The 16,606-nt window shown below is 36.4% G+C and overlaps 1 protein-coding gene across 1 annotated transcript; it reads right to left on the reverse strand.

The window, feature by feature from the left end:
* Positions 1-158: 158 nt before the first annotated feature.
* On the reverse strand, positions 159-15,498 carry LOC121970871 (tyrosyl-DNA phosphodiesterase 1-like). Its single transcript, XM_042521870.1, has 16 exons — positions 15,263-15,498; positions 14,491-14,676; positions 12,695-12,964; positions 12,019-12,162; positions 6,584-6,644; positions 6,360-6,436; positions 5,997-6,251; positions 5,450-5,539; positions 4,942-5,076; positions 3,353-3,502; positions 2,368-2,471; positions 1,668-1,721; positions 1,475-1,565; positions 786-863; positions 547-694; positions 159-442 (listed from the first exon to the last, which is right to left on the reverse strand). Exons 1-16 carry the CDS (start codon positions 15,275-15,277, stop codon positions 345-347), a joined length of 1,956 nt encoding a protein of 651 aa, XP_042377804.1. The 5' UTR covers positions 15,278-15,498; the 3' UTR covers positions 159-344.
* Between the last annotated feature and the right edge of the window lie 1,108 nt (positions 15,499-16,606).

Below are 16,606 nucleotides of genomic sequence, written 5' to 3' on the forward strand. Positions count from 1 at the left end.
TAATACTTTTCCCGGCCCATTTCAATGGTAGCAAAAGAAAAAAATTCATCATCCCAACAGTCCCGTACAGTCAATCTCACGAGCATCCGTGAATAGATAATTCACATATTATAATTGACTAATATGAGGAGGATCAGAGCCCATTTCAAACATCATAGTGAGATGAATTAATGATTGTCTCGCAATTATAATTAGTATGATTTTGGTTTTTAACTAATAGATTCTAAGCGAACACAATACATGATTATTTACAATGAAAAGGCAGCAATATAAACTGAAAACCTCTGCTTTAATATTACCACCACACTTGAAAATTTTCGACTCTGCTTTCGATTCCAGTTGGATCAACCATCTTGATCCACATGCAGGTGAACACGGCGTGGCCATACTTGCCCGTAGGCATCCTTTTTTGTATATCGCTTGTCCCACGACCATGGCTCATCTGCTTTGAAACAACGAAGAACATAAGTTTGTTCGTCCTCGATTGTTAACAGTTTTATGGAAAAGGTAGGAAACCATAAATGGGGCTGCAAATAACTTCCTGACCTGAGGAGTCGTATGGTTGAGGTGGGAGTTGATATGGAACGGGTAGCTGGATCACTTTGGAGGATTCGTTTGGATTGTTTCCCTTCCAGCATAAGGTTGCCAACCTTACGCTTCCTCCCCCAGTCATATAACCTGAGCTGGAATTCTCCTGTACAATAGACAGATTTATGATAAAATTGATGTTTGTTCAAAGAATTGTAACGAACCACTATATTTCTCATCTAGCGAGATAGAATTACCTGTTGCAGTACATGGTCATCCGTACAAGAAAAAGCTTTCTCATTGGCCTTTGAAGAAGGCAAGAACAGAACTCCCAACTGAAAATAGAGACAAACACATAAAGACGTTATAAGGGGAAAATGTGAAACAAGAACCTGCCTTTTGATTAATTTTTTTTTCATGCAGGGAAAAACAAGTTTAATACCACTTACCGCTTTCTTACAAGATTGAGTGCCAAATTTTAGCTGGCAAAGGCAGGTAGAGGCAGGGAAAAACAAGTTTAATACCACTTACCGCTTTCTTACAAGATTGAGTGCCAAATTTTAGCTGGCAAAGGCAGGTAGAGGTTGAAGAGCAAAATATATTTACTAGCAGTTACAAATTTGCTTACCTTAAATGTCTTAGTGAATTTAGTTCCTTTTTTTAAAAAAGAATGAATAACTCTGGCAGTTTAGCTCCCTATTATGAAGTTCAACAAAATGTTGAATTGACAAAAAAAACTATTGAGCATTTCTATGGTCTTTTGATGATGGACATAAGCAATTTCTTGTTGTATGTTATCATGTAACTATGCATTTTTACCACCACAACAAGAGATGGTTGCTAGTTAGAAGGAGCATACTCAATGAAGTAATCCCCAAGAAACTTATTTGATCATGTGCATGACTTTATTATCAGATGATATCATCAAAGTATATGAGGAGTTCACCTCATACGAACGTATCATAAGCTGAGAATTGTTCTTCTGTAATGCACCCCAAGCAGCTTTGCTTAGATTTGCTGAAGTAAGAAGAAACCATCTGTCGCAAGGTTTTAAAGCAACATATAATCGAAGTATATCTTAAGGATAAAATGGTAACAGACAAGACATGACTAAATGTGTATGGTTTTGTGATGCTTACGCAAGATTTTGAGCATTGTACCGAGCATATGTTTTTATGTGTGGCATTGCATGACTGTTCCAGCAAAGTACATGCAAGCAAGGTAAAAATCACATTACTGAAATGATATATCATAAAGTTTATATAGAGTAAATGTACATGCTTGCTAGTGAGGTGAAAAAACAGGCCATTCAGAATGATGCAATGCGGGATATTAATGACTTGATCACTTTTCCACCCCAAATTTTGTTTACGTAATGTTAGTAAAGCCACCAAGTGCCAAAAAAAGTTTAAAAAAAAAACAAACTTCCTCAGACCTGTTTGAGTATAAGTACTGTTTCAAGGATTAGATGAGATAAATGATCATTGCAGTTCTTCCATAGTCCAAAATGGATCTTGAGTGCAGAATATAGCAGACACTTAGATTTCCATACATCTCTTCAGCCTATTCTATTTGCACATATTAATGCAGAGTCTTTAACAGAAGCGACATTCTGGTGAATAGGACATCCAATAGAATTAGCATTTCTTAGTTTAGACTAGTTCACTACACGTAATTTTTTATATATTCTATCTAGCAATTTCACGAATAGCCAGGTAATGCCTCAATACACTATTATGTATAATGGCCACCTTTTTGTCACCTACAGTCATAGAAAATATTTCATTTATATATATTTTGATTCAAAATGACAAAGTCCAGAGTGACTAATGTACACACCAGCGGCCTACATGATTAGCCTTCCACCTTGCCCAATATTTTCTGAGAAAAGCTTTCTCTACATTCTTTTGTGGGCTTGGAATTGCATTGCCAGCTGCATAACCCTGGACATGGAGATCGATATTCAAGAATCATATAAATGACGTTAAGATTAAATCCATAGCCAAAATTAATAAATACAAAGCAATTGGATTTATGAAACAACAATAAATTAACAACAAATTAATCGTGACTGAATCTTGTATTTATTAAAAGTAAAAAAAAAATATCTATGCTTAATTTTAGCTTCAGATCTATTTAGCTAATGGCTAGTTTCAGTTTAATGCAAACAGGGCACTTTGAAATCCCCACAAAAGTAGGGCATCCACATGAGTAATTAAGGACTTCATCAAATTTAAGATGTGCATCAATGATTACATCCAGACTATGACTCCATCTCTACAAAGCACATGTTGCTTTCATCAAAAAAAATATAAAGCACATGTTGCATCTGATGTTTTGGATTTTTTGGACGTTACATAGAAAACCTCAAAGGCTAGCATATTGCATTACTAACCATGTCACATAGACAAGTCACAAGTATATCCCAAATAAATCTGGAATCCTAATTTTCCAAGTGTTTGTTAGTTTGGTAATATATTTTTATTTCCAGCAAAAAAATGGGATTGTGTAGAAGCTTTGCCCTTACACAAATGGAATAGCTAATTGTAATTGGCGCTCTGGTCTAAGGTCTAGATCCTAACATTCTTAATATAAAAGCGTTCACTAGAAAATAGTTCTTTGATATCTTTCATTGTATGAATGATTATAAACATCTAAGGATAATGGAAACTGCCAAATGCAACAATGCAGAAATGGATTATCTAAAATTTCTCCCCATAAAAAGCCAGGGTGCTTGTTGTGGAACTTTAGAATTAACCATGATGGAGAAAAAAGTACATCGTATCAAAGAAACATATATTCCTATAGGCTTTAGTAGCAATACCTCGATAGAGCATCTAACATCCTCAACCGTTGGCCAGATTATGAGAGGTTTTCCAATGCCCAGTGGAGATTTATCACTAGAAACGCCTGATGACATGGAGACTGCCAGCTCAGACAGCCATTTTTCATCCAGAGAACCAAGGGAAGAAAACTGCAATGAACAATGAGACATCATATTTCCCTCATTCACCAGAAATCCCACAAGGATTTCTGATTAGGATAAATGATTGAAGATAAAAAAAAAGTAATAGGAATGGAAGAGGACACAAGGATTTCTTCTTGCATCATGAGTCCGTGCATGGTTTTTTAGACTATCATACTGGAGACACTGCTGGTTCATGGCATCGTTAATATGATTTAATATAGCTTGTTGTAGGCAGGACTTTCATTGATTTCTTTTCTTTTTTAAAAAAAAAAGAATATACAGTTCTACACAGATAATGACAAAACAAAATACATGATCAAAATAACAACATGCATGACATTCTGATTAATGATGACTGCAACTCAATTAGGATGGCCTTGTTGGCCTAATCATTCAAATACAACATATCTTTAAATCAACCCAAGCTTACAAGAGAAAATAATTAAACCTCTGAATACAGGGGAGGCGAAGCATTGTATTGGCACAAAAAAAGATGATGCTACAATTATGACATCTGTAATTGTTTTCCACTATACACCAAATTTAATATACAAATGCAGCCGGATACTGAGTAATGCACTAAATTTAGCACAAGCAGTGTTGAAAGGATACATTTACTTCAACCTAATGTGGCACCAATTCTTTGGTTTAACAGGAAAAATAACTGAAAAGTTTGGTTCGGTTCAATTTTTTAATTGGTTAGGTTCAGTTGGGATTACGACATAATAAAGTCGATCTAATTCTTCCAAAAAATTGGGCTTATTATCCAACTCTATGCCTGGAACTAGATATGTGGGTTCAAAGTGAACTGGAGACAGTACCCTACCAACCTATACTGGTTACATTTAATTGAACCAAACTTTCCAACATTGAACATCCAACCAGTATAAAAGTTACATCTGCTACACAACGACAAGCTGAAGAGGCCATTTCTACCAATCTATACTGGTTACATTTACTTCCACCACTGAACATTAACCGGTATAAAAATTACATCTATTGATACACCAAGGCAAACTGTAGTCCAGGTTTAGTAAGCAGCATCTGGTAATCACATTCCAATGTTTCTATCAGTTAGAAAAATGCGGACTATAAATGCAATTGTTATCAAATACATGGGGCATGGCTAGGATGTCACACAATAAAGAAAAAACTTATCTAATCATGATATTTTAGTAAATCTGGTGGGTTGTTTACAAATATCTCAAATTTACAAAGTAAAGATGTTATATTCCACTTGAATGTCAAAATTTTAACCTACAAGATTTGACATGGTTTATCAGTTATTGACAAAACTATATGTCCAAAAAGTATCACCATTGCAACAAGAACAAAATAGTCAATTAACATAGCATGCCTATTAACTAACAGAAGCAAACATAGTCCTTAAAAAAAGCATTTAACAAAATACATCAACTAAAGCTAGAAAGAAAAATTATTATCACCTGATATACAAGAGGGGATTTACAAAATTCTTTGTCAAATACACAGTTTTCAAGAACACTCCGCAACTTCATATGCCCCCACTTCTTCAAATTGGAAGCTGTATGATATCCAGGAACTGAGGCAATTAACCTAACCTGTTCATATAACAAATGAAGTTAAATATAAAAATTGCAGTACTGCATTGTTAATACATAGAAAGGCAAATGTATGTAGAAAAAGGCCAAAAACCTATTTAAGATTTAAACAGAAATTGCCAGAAAAAGTATTGTTCATGTCACCTTATGTCTTTACAATTACTCTTCAAATAAGAGGTGATAGGGTTCTAGGAGAAGGAAGAAATCAAACTGAGGAAATAAAAAAATAAAATAAATCTAATTACAATACAATAACAATAACAGAACATAATGTGCGTTGAACTGCATAATGTAATTTCTCTAATCAAACTAAGCGTACAGACAAAAAACAATCAGAAACATTAAAGCCATGGACAAAAGGATAAGAAAATACCATTGCGCTGCTATAGTCAAACTTCTTAAAGAAAGAAGCATTGATGTTGACATTTCCGATTGGGGGTAGCTTGGCAGTAAATTCAGGCAACTGAAAGTTTGTTCCAAAGGCAATCAAGTTAGATTTCATTTTTTTTTTAAAGCTGAACAAAGCACATTACTTAATCTTACTACTGCCAGAGGCAGCATAATTTATGATAGGCATCCCAATTTTACTTAACCAATCTAGGAACACCATTTAAGCTTGAAAATACCACTTTAGAGTATCATAAACTCTGTCAGAACCATAAAAAGGAAAACCACTGCATAAAATCCTAAGAAGATCAAAGCATATTGGAAATGTAACAACACTAGGAATAGTTGAGCTGATATGAAAGTTATGGAGCAAAAGAAAAAATTGCTAAAATGCACATCTGTCTTTTATCAGTCTTTCATGGGGACAAGGCCATTTCAAGAATTTCCTTTGCATCAAGCATACATAACCACACATGAAACACCACAAGAACTTACAAATTATTACCATTAGCAAACAGCCATCACTACTGTACCTTAAGTGCTTTGAGATAATCAACCAAGTCATTTTCAAAGAGAGAATCCATGCACTGATCGTTGCCCTTCCAAGGGAAGTCTTGCATCCATAAGCCCTGGGTTTTGTTATTCCAATCAACATGGATCAAATTTGCAGTGTGCACAACAACACGCACTCCTTTGGGATATACAAGAAGCATAGCTTTTGAATGGTGTGTTCCATATGCAATAGGAAGTGAAGGTTTATGAAAGACCCAATTAGCAAGTTTGACCTTCTGTTGTACCAGACATTAACAGATATCAATTATGCATGAAATCAAGATCTGAAACAATAATGCATAACCACTATAGCCAGGACATATATACATCATACATACATATACCTTAAAATGGTCCTCTGAACCAGCACTTTCACCATGCACAACAAGGACATGAGGGATCTTCCTCAAATTTGGGCATGCTAAGCATAAGAAAATATAATTACCATTTTGTAAACAATTTTATAAATAATTGGCTAAGCATGTTTATGTTAACAAACCAAAGAGCAAGAGACAATATATTCAATGAGAAGCAAATAAATTCAGGCAACTAGAGTTCCAGAAGATACCAGATACCAACCAATCTATGTCCACCATGTAATTTGAAAGAATAGCAACAAGTGCATTCCCCTGCAAAGTATTGAACATCACAAGGTTAAACTCTTTATGTAACCTTACATATAATATAAGAAGTATTCCTTTTGACTCAACGAAAGCATGCTAGCTTAAGACAAAAAAATAAATAATCATACAGTTATGTAAAATCTAACAAAAGTAGCATGTCATGCATTTTGATGTTTGAAATTGCAAACTTTACAAATTGGTAATATCTATTACAATACATATATATTCATCTCATATAATTATCGAAGTTCTCTTTTTGGTCAGAATTTTAGACATCCATTTAACCGTGCACCTTTATAAATTCATGATTGGTGTTCTATTTCCAGCACCAACTAATATGCATCAATTACTTTCAAGATTTTTGTCAGTGATTTTCTTCAATTATGATATCTCCATAGATCACAAAAAGTGTTTGAAATTCAAAAATAAAATAAGGAGTTGTTTTTTCAAACATATTCATGTGATGAATCCATTCATTGAATATTTGTCATAGTTTTGACGCTGGCTGGCAACCTAACGCAACCCTCCTCCTTTATCCGGGCTTGGGACCGGCCATGACCGGTCGTCATGGGCGGAGTTTAGAAAAGAGAGGTGTTAGCGTAACATATATTGAACTAATTAAGGATATGTATGAGGATGTAACGACCAGAGTGAAGACTTCAGGCAGAGTAACTAAAGCATTTCCAATAAAGATAGGGTTACATCAAGGATCAACTCTAAGTCCCTATTTTTTTACACTAATTATGGACGAACTCACTGCGCACATTCAAGACACAGTACCGTGGTGCATGTTGTTTGCAGATGATATTATTTTGGTACATATTTTATGTGAAGGAGTAAATGCTAAACTAGAATCTTGGAAGGAAACACTAGAAGGGAAAGATTTTAAGTTTAGTAGATTAAAGACAGAATATATGGAATTTAAATTTAGCAATATTAGAAGTAATGAAACAATTGTTAAGATAAGAGAGGACGAGTTGCCCGGAACCGAGAGATTTAAATATTTAGGATCATTTTTGCAAAACGATTGAGGGATTGAGAGAGATGTCTTACATAGAATACAGGTAGGATGGGTGAAATGGAGGGGAGCGTCGAGTGTTTTATGTGTAGGGTTGTAAACAAGCCGAGCCGAGCCGAGTTTTGGGGTGTTCAAGCTTGTTTGATAAGGTAACCAAGCTGAGCCAAGCCGAACTTAAAATGAACCAAGCTTTTGAAATGAGTGCTTAAGCTTGTCTTGGTTTATTTTAAAAGACGCAGCTAGCATGAAGGACGACACGGGAGAGAGCCGACGGGCTCGGTGCGTCTGAGGTACGAGGTGCTGCGGAAGAGTACGCTGGCGGACGAGAAGAAAACGCGCAGCTTTTCCGAGGGACGAGAAGCTGGAGCGGAAGGTTGCTCGAGAAGGCCGAAATTGGATTCAAGTGAGCCTTATTTCGATTGAATGAAGTCACCTAAGCGAGCGGAGCCGGAGCGAAAGACCCGGACCGAGGCGAGCAGCACCGGAGCAGAGGGCCCGAACTAAAAGTCAACTAGGTTGACTTTAGTGGTCCGGGCACCTGGACCCATTCCGGGCGCCCGGAACCTGATTTTTTATCGGATCGCGTTTGATCGCGATCCGTTGCGAAGGGGGTAAAATTTTATCTCCTCCCAAGCGTCTGGAACCCTCCAGGCGCCCCGACCAATGCTATAAATACAGCCTTGGTCCAACCAAAAGCTTTTCATTAACTCAAGCAATTAGCAAACCAACACTTGTGCGCTTCCATTTTTAGTATAGCTTCTATTTTTTTGTACGTCATTGTTGTAAGAGGCTTCTCCACCTGAAGGAGATACTAGTGCGGTTCATTCCTTGGATTAACAAACCTCCCCGATTGTAACCAAGTCAAAAGTCTGGTGCCTCTACCTTTCTAGTTATTTCTTTAATTAATGCAAGTGTTACTTTAAAAGTCCGAGAATGGTAGTTTGTTTTTATTTTTGCAGGGTTATTCAACCCCCCGTCTAGCTGGCCAACGCGTTCCAACAAGTGGTATCAGAGCCAGGACGCTTCAGGAGGACTAACCGCCGACCGAAGCACCGAATCAATGGTCGAACCAAGCATATACCCGCCAAAGTTCGAAGGTAAATTCGCTAGTTGGAAAAAGCGAATGCAGGTATTTTTCAAAACTGACTTTGATTTACTCTTAATTATGGAATTCGGTTTTGTAGTACCGGAGGACAAAGAAAAATACCAGTGGGCGAAAAAGGAGCAAGCCGACTACGTGGCAAACGGTAAAGCAGAATTCCATCTGCTGAGCGTCCTTCCGCCACAAGAAGTCAACTGAATCGGCAACTACGACTCAGCAAAGAAACTGTAGGAAAAGTTCCTTGAGCTGCACGAAGGGACGTCCGAAGCCAAGCTCGCAAGACGGGATTTATTTCGCAACCAGCTCACCAGCTTGAGACTTGAAGAAGACGAAACAGTTGCGCATCTGCACTCGAGAATTAAGGAGCTTATCACCGAACTTTTGAATCTCGGAGAAAAGGTAAGTAATCGAGATTCGCTAAGGTACGCACTCAATTCTTTTCCTAAAAATAATAAATGAGCATCACTAGTAGATGCTTTTTATATATCTAAGGACTTAGAAACTACTTCTTTAGAAGAATTATTTTTCACATTTGAAGTGCATGAATTGAGATGTGTAGGTACGAAGGAGCCGAAGCACAACATCGCCCTAAAGGCATAGAATCCTCTCTCGACGATGAAGAAATAGTAATGATGGTAAGGCGTTTTAAGAAATTATGTAAATCTAGGAAAACTAACCATCCGCAGAGTAGAAAGAAAAGGACGATCCGCTGTTACCACTGCACGAAGAAGAGCACGCCAAGGATAACTGCCCTAAGCTAAGAAACAAGGACAAAGGAAAGAAGCATGCCCAAAAGAATAAGCACAAGATTCTGAAGGCGACGTAGGACGATACGTCGTCCGAATCGGAAGTCCAGACCTTCTCTGGACTTGCATTAATGGCAAGTCATCAAAACGAGGACTACGATTCAAGCTCGTTCGAAATGAGCATCAAGAACATCGATGAAGGGGGAGCTACGTCGGAAGAGAGCAACAGTTCAAGGGGAGACACGGATAATGAGATTGACAAGGTAAGTCAGGTACGATATCTTCCTCCAGATAAATTATTTAAGTTTGTTAAATTATTAACTAAGGATTTCTATAAGTTAGAAAAAGAGATTAAAAATTTAAAAGTAATTCTAGCTAAATCTTGTCCATTAGAAGAATTAGACAAAGTAAAATTAGAAAATGTAAATTTGAAAAGACAAGTAGATAACTTGAAAAATCATACATGTTCATCAAATACAAATTTTAGAAAATACAACAATCTAAATTGGTAGTATAGATTTCACAAGGGACAAATTAGGAATATTTCAAAGAAGTATGTCCCTTAGAAATTCTTAGTTAATCCAGTTGGTTGGAACCTATATTGGGTTCCAAAGTCTTGTTTAACCTAAATTTAAATTAGACTTTGCGCTTTCAGCAAGAAAATTAAACAACTAATTTCTTTATGAGGCTTTGTCTAAGAAAGTGGTTGTTGCTCCAATAACCAAGAAGGTTTAGTGCCTCACCATTGCCTGGAAGCCAAAATATTGAAATAAAATGTTTAATTAACTTTCTGATAAAGCATTAAAATTAAAATTAGATAATGCTTTAAAAAGTTTTTTAAACATCGTGGAAATTTCTCAAAAAATATTTTGTTAAATTGACTAGGGTTAGAATTTTTTTTGAATTTTTTTTACTTGTTTTCAAAAATAAATTACTTGCAAAATTCTCTAACTTGGAATTTTCTTTTACTTAAAGAATTCTTACTTAGAATTTTTTTAAAATTATTGCAAATTTTTAATAATATCGAAATAATTTTTCAAAGTTTTCCAAATTATTCCCTTAGAGTTTTCTTAGAACCCCAATTTTTTTTGTGATCAAAGGGGGAGAAGGAAAAATATAAGTTTAGGGGGAGGTAGACTACAATTTTCTATCTTTTTGTACTTTATTGTAATATTATGTGTTTTTCTTTTATGTCTATTTACCCTAACTTAACTTAGGTTGCTCACATCAAAAAAGGGGAGATTGTTGGAATCCCAAGATTATTTTGATGTGATCAACAAGTTAAGTTAGGTCCTGTGGTGTTTTAACCTTGTGTTTAAGTGTGCAGGAGATTAGGAGTACAGGGAGTCGAGTAAAAGACGCAGCTAGCGTAAAGGACGGCACGGTAGAGAGCCGACGGGCTCGGTGTGTCTGAGGTACGAGGTGCTACGGAAGAGTACCCTAGCGGATGAGAAGGAGACGGGCAGCGTTTCTGAAGGACGAGAAGGAGACGCGCAACGTTTCCGAAGGACGAGAAGCCGGAGCGGAAGGTTGCTCGAGAAGGCCGAAATTGAGTTCGGGTGAGCCTTATTTCGGTTGAATGAAGTCACCCAAGCGAGCGGAGCCGGAGCGAAAGACTCGGACCGAGGCGAGCAGCACCGGAGCAGAGGGCCCGGACTAAAAGTCAACTAGATTGACTTTAGTGGTCCGAGCGCCCGGTGCGATTCCAGGCGCCTGGAACTCGATTTTTGACCGGTTCGCGTTTTACCACGATCCGTTGCGAAGGAGATAAAATTTTATCCCCTCCCAAGCGCTTGGAACCCTCCAGGCACCCCGACCAAGGCTATAAATACAGCCTTGGTCCAGAAGCTTGTCATTAACTCAAGCAATTAGCAAACCAACACTTATGCGCTTCCATTTTTAGTATAGCTTCTATTTTTTTTGTACGTCATTGCTATAAGAGGTTTCTCCGCCTGAAGGAGATACTAGTACGGTTCATTCCTTGGATTACCAACCTCCCCAGTTGTAACCAAGTCAAAAGTCTGGTGCCTCTACCTTTTTAGTTATTTCTTTAATTAATATGTTACTTTAAAAGTCCGAGAAGGGTAGTTTGTTTTTATTTTTGCAGGGTTATTTAACCCCCCCCCCCCCCCTTCTAGCCGGCCAACGCGTTTCAACAAAAACAAGATAAAATTTATTTAAATATAGATGATGATATAATAGGAAATAGAGCTCAATGGCGTAAAAGCATTCATACAGCCGACCCCACCTAGTGGGAAAAGGCTTGGTTGTTGTTGTTGTGTATTCATGTGATGGATTCCTTTGATATCCTTCTCTCTATTTCTCTTCTCATATTATGTCTGTGTCAAAATAAAGAATCTAGAAAATAAAATAATAGACCACATTAATGTCTCACACCAAACTACTGTCAGCTTAAAGCCTAGCATTTTCGTTACATGAATATAAAAAAGCAGAACAGATGTTAGAGCAAATATGTCAGAGATAATAGAAGAAAAAAAAATCAATAAATTGTACCTGTATGACATCTCCAATGGTAATTGATGAGGTATTTGCCCATGCAGGAACGCATTGTACTTGCATGAGTCGGAATGTTGAAGGTAGTGTCTTTGTTGTGACTCTATAATGTCGAATCGCCTCCTCATCACATGATGTAAATACCTGTGTCACTGAGATGAGGATCAATTATCCTAACAACAATCAATTAACTATTTTCAAGAGATTTTCCTGAGCAATCAAACCAATAGGTATTATGAATGAGCAAAGTAGAAACAATTAACGCTGATGATATATGTTTTGTTTAGTGAAAAAAAATGTTGGTTCAATAATAATGATGAGATATAAATGTCAAATAAAAGAAGCATTGCAATCAACCTACAAATAAAATTAATTGGAAACATCCCTCAATTAAAGAAGTCAGACAAATCATCTCTATTTAAGCTTTTAAGCTCCAAGAAAGCTTATTCTCTCAAAAAAATTGTTTATTAGCCCTGAATCATGATATTTTGTTGAAAGGGTAAATTCCTGCTCATAGGGTTAGGCAGGCAATGCCACCACTGTGTAAGTATTCTGAAATATCAAAGAATGTGGTATAATAGACAGTTATCCCTTTACTAAATACAGGACTGTCCTGGAAGGCTCAAACATAAAAAAAGTTACCAATGTAAGAGATGCGAAGCAATATAGTATGAACCTGCAAATTACTTGAAAAAGATTCACAAGTATCAGCTTGTCGAATTCTTTTATTTACTAAAGCCTCCTCGACACTTTGTCTCTTTTCTTTTCTTAAGAGACCTGAATTTGTTTCAGGCAATATACGTTTATCCCCACCTTTTACATGCTTGTATAGATAATGTCCAGGAATCAGCTCAATAATGTCACCATCAATAAGATTGGCTCTCTCTTGAAAAGAGACCTTCTTTCTTTGACCTCCAGATCTCAAAATTATTGGATTTGGTCCTTCCTGCAGGGCAAATAATTTTGAATTTTGATACAGACAGAAATCAACTTAAATGTACCCCTTAACCTAGGAATCATAAAAAAACCAAGTCCTATTGAACTTATAAGAAATAAACAAGCAATGACGGATAAGAATCTTTTACACAGATACAGAGGATTACATTACTAAAGTCAACAGGACAGGGAGGTAAATTTATACCTTCAAAATCACAGCTCGGAATTGTTTCTACTAGTTTGTAGTTTCATAACCAATGATTTTGGTATTGATGTTTGCCAAATAATGCAGGATTCCTTATAAAAGTATTAAAGCCAACAGAAAATGGAGGCAAATTATATCTTCGGTATTACAGCTCAGAACTGTTTCTACAAGTTTGTAATTTCATAATCAATGATTTTTGTAATGATGTTTGTCATAATAAAATCCTATATAGGCCTGAAGTCTATTAGCATATCATAGAAAAGCTTGACAATTGTCTATGCTGCAACGATCATTTCTCACGGAAGTGAAATTTAGAGAGATTAAAAGGCCTATTTAATCATACGATGGCCCATAGAATCAGTGGTATAGACCTACTCATGGATATGGAGATCAGGCCTCAGTGGCACCAGGTAAAACTATAAAGTTTTGTTAGTGATACACTTGGTCCTGATTATTGAGAAGGCTCATCAGTTATTTGGAGTTTCCTGATAGCTCAGAGATGGGGCCACATGGCATATCTTTGTTAAAATACTCTGTGGGCCTATATAAGGATCGATGGTACTCATTGCAGTACCTTATGTTTGCTTGATCAGCAAAATAAGAAGCGTGTCTGTTTTAACTGTTCTATGAACCTACAGGTATGGTAACTTTGTGCTCAAGACCGTGGCCAACTATTGCTGTTTTTGATGGCTGGTCTCGAGGTAACTTGCTCATCAACTATCATTGCTTATATTTTAAGGTTCATATGACTGGCTAGAAATGAGACTAAATAATCAATTTTCTACAAGGCAATTGCTTATCTATCCAGGTTCAGCCATTCAATGATTGCTCCAGATGCCAATTGAACCACCATAAAAAAAGTGAATGAACAATAACAGAAGAGTCATCTTCATTATAAGATGAAGAACATGGCTGCATATTGTAGCTTAAGGCAGGCAATACAACTTGAAAATCCTGTAACAAAGGATCATTAAGATCAACTCAACCATCTGTATGTACATAACTAAGTAATGTCAATAATACCATAGCTAATGTACCAAACTTCTACGGGGCAGGTTAAGTCTATTTCAATATTGCTGGAGGTTAGGGCATTCCATCTCTTTAGAGAAAGAAATTCAATAGAAAATTTTGATGTTGGAAGATTGATCAAATGTCTTGGCCTTGATTTCCAGGTCAAAGTCTATATTTGCTGTCACAGAAAGTTTCCTCCTTTTCGCTAAAATAAAAGCATTATAAACAATGCGTATAATTGGCAGCTCCAATATAACATTAAAACTAGAAAGCGCAAAATTGTTATTGATAATCTGAATATTGTCTATGTGCATACAAACCACAACAATTTTGGTGGAGCTGTCAGCAGAAACTTGCAAAGTAATATGCTTCCGACTGACTCGCTTGTCAGGCTCAAGGAGATTACTACGGCCAATGACATTATCACCTTCAAAAATTGCTATATTGGAAATTGTACTGTCTGCAACAAGATTCCTCGTAAGTGGAACTAAGATACCAGTCTTCACCTGAAACATGCAAGCTCTATTTACAGGACTTATTTGTGATTAACATATTGAAGCAGATCAGCAACAATCAGAGTACATCTTACAGTTGTAACTTAAGTCCCATTTACAATAATTAGTGATAAGATGAAATTTTAATTGGAAATGATTTGGCCGATTATGATGCATTGACCAAGAATATCTACAAAGCATCTATAAGAACAAAAAAAACCAAGAATGAATGATAATACCAATTCCAGAAGTCATAGCAATGTACAGTTTCGATCTGGCTTCCAACTAACAAAAGTAGTGCACAAGCATGCAAGTTGGCTAACCATAATTAGGACATTATATAAGTTCAATGCAAATGACAGATCCTTAATGAACTGTTAGTGAATTGATAAACTGAAAGTACGAGGTCCTGAAGGATTAGGATAAAAATATAAAGATTCCATGGGAAGTAGAGAGCAAACTGGATTGACTCCTTGATCTATTGGCGAAAAACCTTAAGCATGCAAGCTTTCAAGAAATGCATTAACTTGTTTATCGAACAAAAAAAAAAGCATCAAGAAACGTGTCCCGGGGAGTTTTGCGATGGAGTTATGAGTACCCGATTGTCCGCCATGAGAGAAGAGGTTGGAGAAGAAAGGTCTTATATCCGTTTGGGAACAACCGGCGGAGGCCGAATGGAAAGAGAACACCCTCCGCGACTGGGATTGGCAAAGGAGGAGCCCTAGGTCGCCATCAACCGGCCGGCTCCAGCTCGACGAGGAGCGAGCGGCGAGCTTAACCAGTGCGTTTCACAAGGTCACGGAGGCCCAAGAGTACGAAAGCGACCGTCAACTAAGGCCTTTTATCTTAAATCATCCTGTTTACTGTGAAAGATGAAACGGAGAAGAAAAGGAATTAATTTTAAGGGATTTTTTTTAAAAAAAAAAAGTCTCTCAAATTAATAGAAATATCATTTTAACATTTTTTCTAAAAATATAAAATAAAATAAACATCTTTTTCATGATTTTATTTCAAAAATATCTCTAAATTCAAGGGCATTATAGAAGCTAACTTCTACAACATTATAAAAGTTATATGTTACTTGATTATGATTAAATTATATTTATTTGAAATATAATAAATGTCTCTTCATCTTTTGATTGCTTGTTGACATATTATTTTAATCAAATTATTATTTAGAAAAAGTAAAATTAAAATAATATAAAATCATTATTGTATAATCTTTTGCACATTATAGAAGCTACATATTAATTTCTACTTAGTCGATTATGATCAAATAATGTTCATTTTAAATAAAAAAATATCATGGAGTCTCAATCATTTATTTTATTCGCTAAAATGTTATTTTAATCAAATTATCACTCAAATAAATAAAATCAAAATGAAATATAGTTACTATTATAGAAGCTAACATCTACTTTCTACATGTTGTAGAAGCTAGTTGCTAGTTTCTACAGTCGAATAATCATATAATGAATGATAGAAGTTAGTTGTTAGCGTCTACACGTTGTAGAAGCTAAATGTTAACTTCTATAATTGTATAAGCTAGTTAGTAATTTATACACGATCGAATGATCAAATAATATAAAGGTATTTTGGACAGAGTGCTTTAAATAGGGCACCCATTTGATTTTAATAAAAAAATAGAGTGCTCATATGAAAACGCACATGAGAAACCCCATTTGATTTTGATCCTGTCCAAGCGCTGAGTCGACGGATACTGGGGACGTGGCGCTCTCTGCTGTCTTCGACTGGTGATGTGGATCTCCGGCGAACTTGCAAAGAAGCCGAGCCAGGAAGGGGTTCTCGGCGACGACCCTCCGACGCTCAAGTTAGGCAACGAAAAAGAAAGGAGGCAGAGTAACTGTGGCTACAGTGAGGAGAATTCCCCATATCTCCGTCGAAGTTTGGGGTCTTTATATAGGACCCCCGAAGAGGCGCG

The sequence above is a fragment of the Zingiber officinale genome, chromosome 1B (genome assembly GCF_018446385.1).
Source record: "Zingiber officinale cultivar Zhangliang chromosome 1B, Zo_v1.1, whole genome shotgun sequence".
Lineage (NCBI taxonomy): Eukaryota > Viridiplantae > Streptophyta > Magnoliopsida > Zingiberales > Zingiberaceae > Zingiber > Zingiber officinale.

What these genes read in the sequence shown, in the direction of transcription:
- LOC121970871 (XM_042521870.1), bottom strand. An exon ending in GCTCCACCAAAATTGTTGTG is followed by an intron (nt 12,965 to 14,490) that starts GTTTGTATGCAC and finishes TTTGCCCTGCAG; the next exon opens with GAAGGACCAAATCCAATAAT. An exon ending in AATCCCCTCTTGTATATCAG is followed by an intron (nt 3,503 to 4,941) that starts GTGATAATAATT and finishes TGTTCATTGCAG; the next exon opens with TTTTCTTCCCTTGGTTCTCT.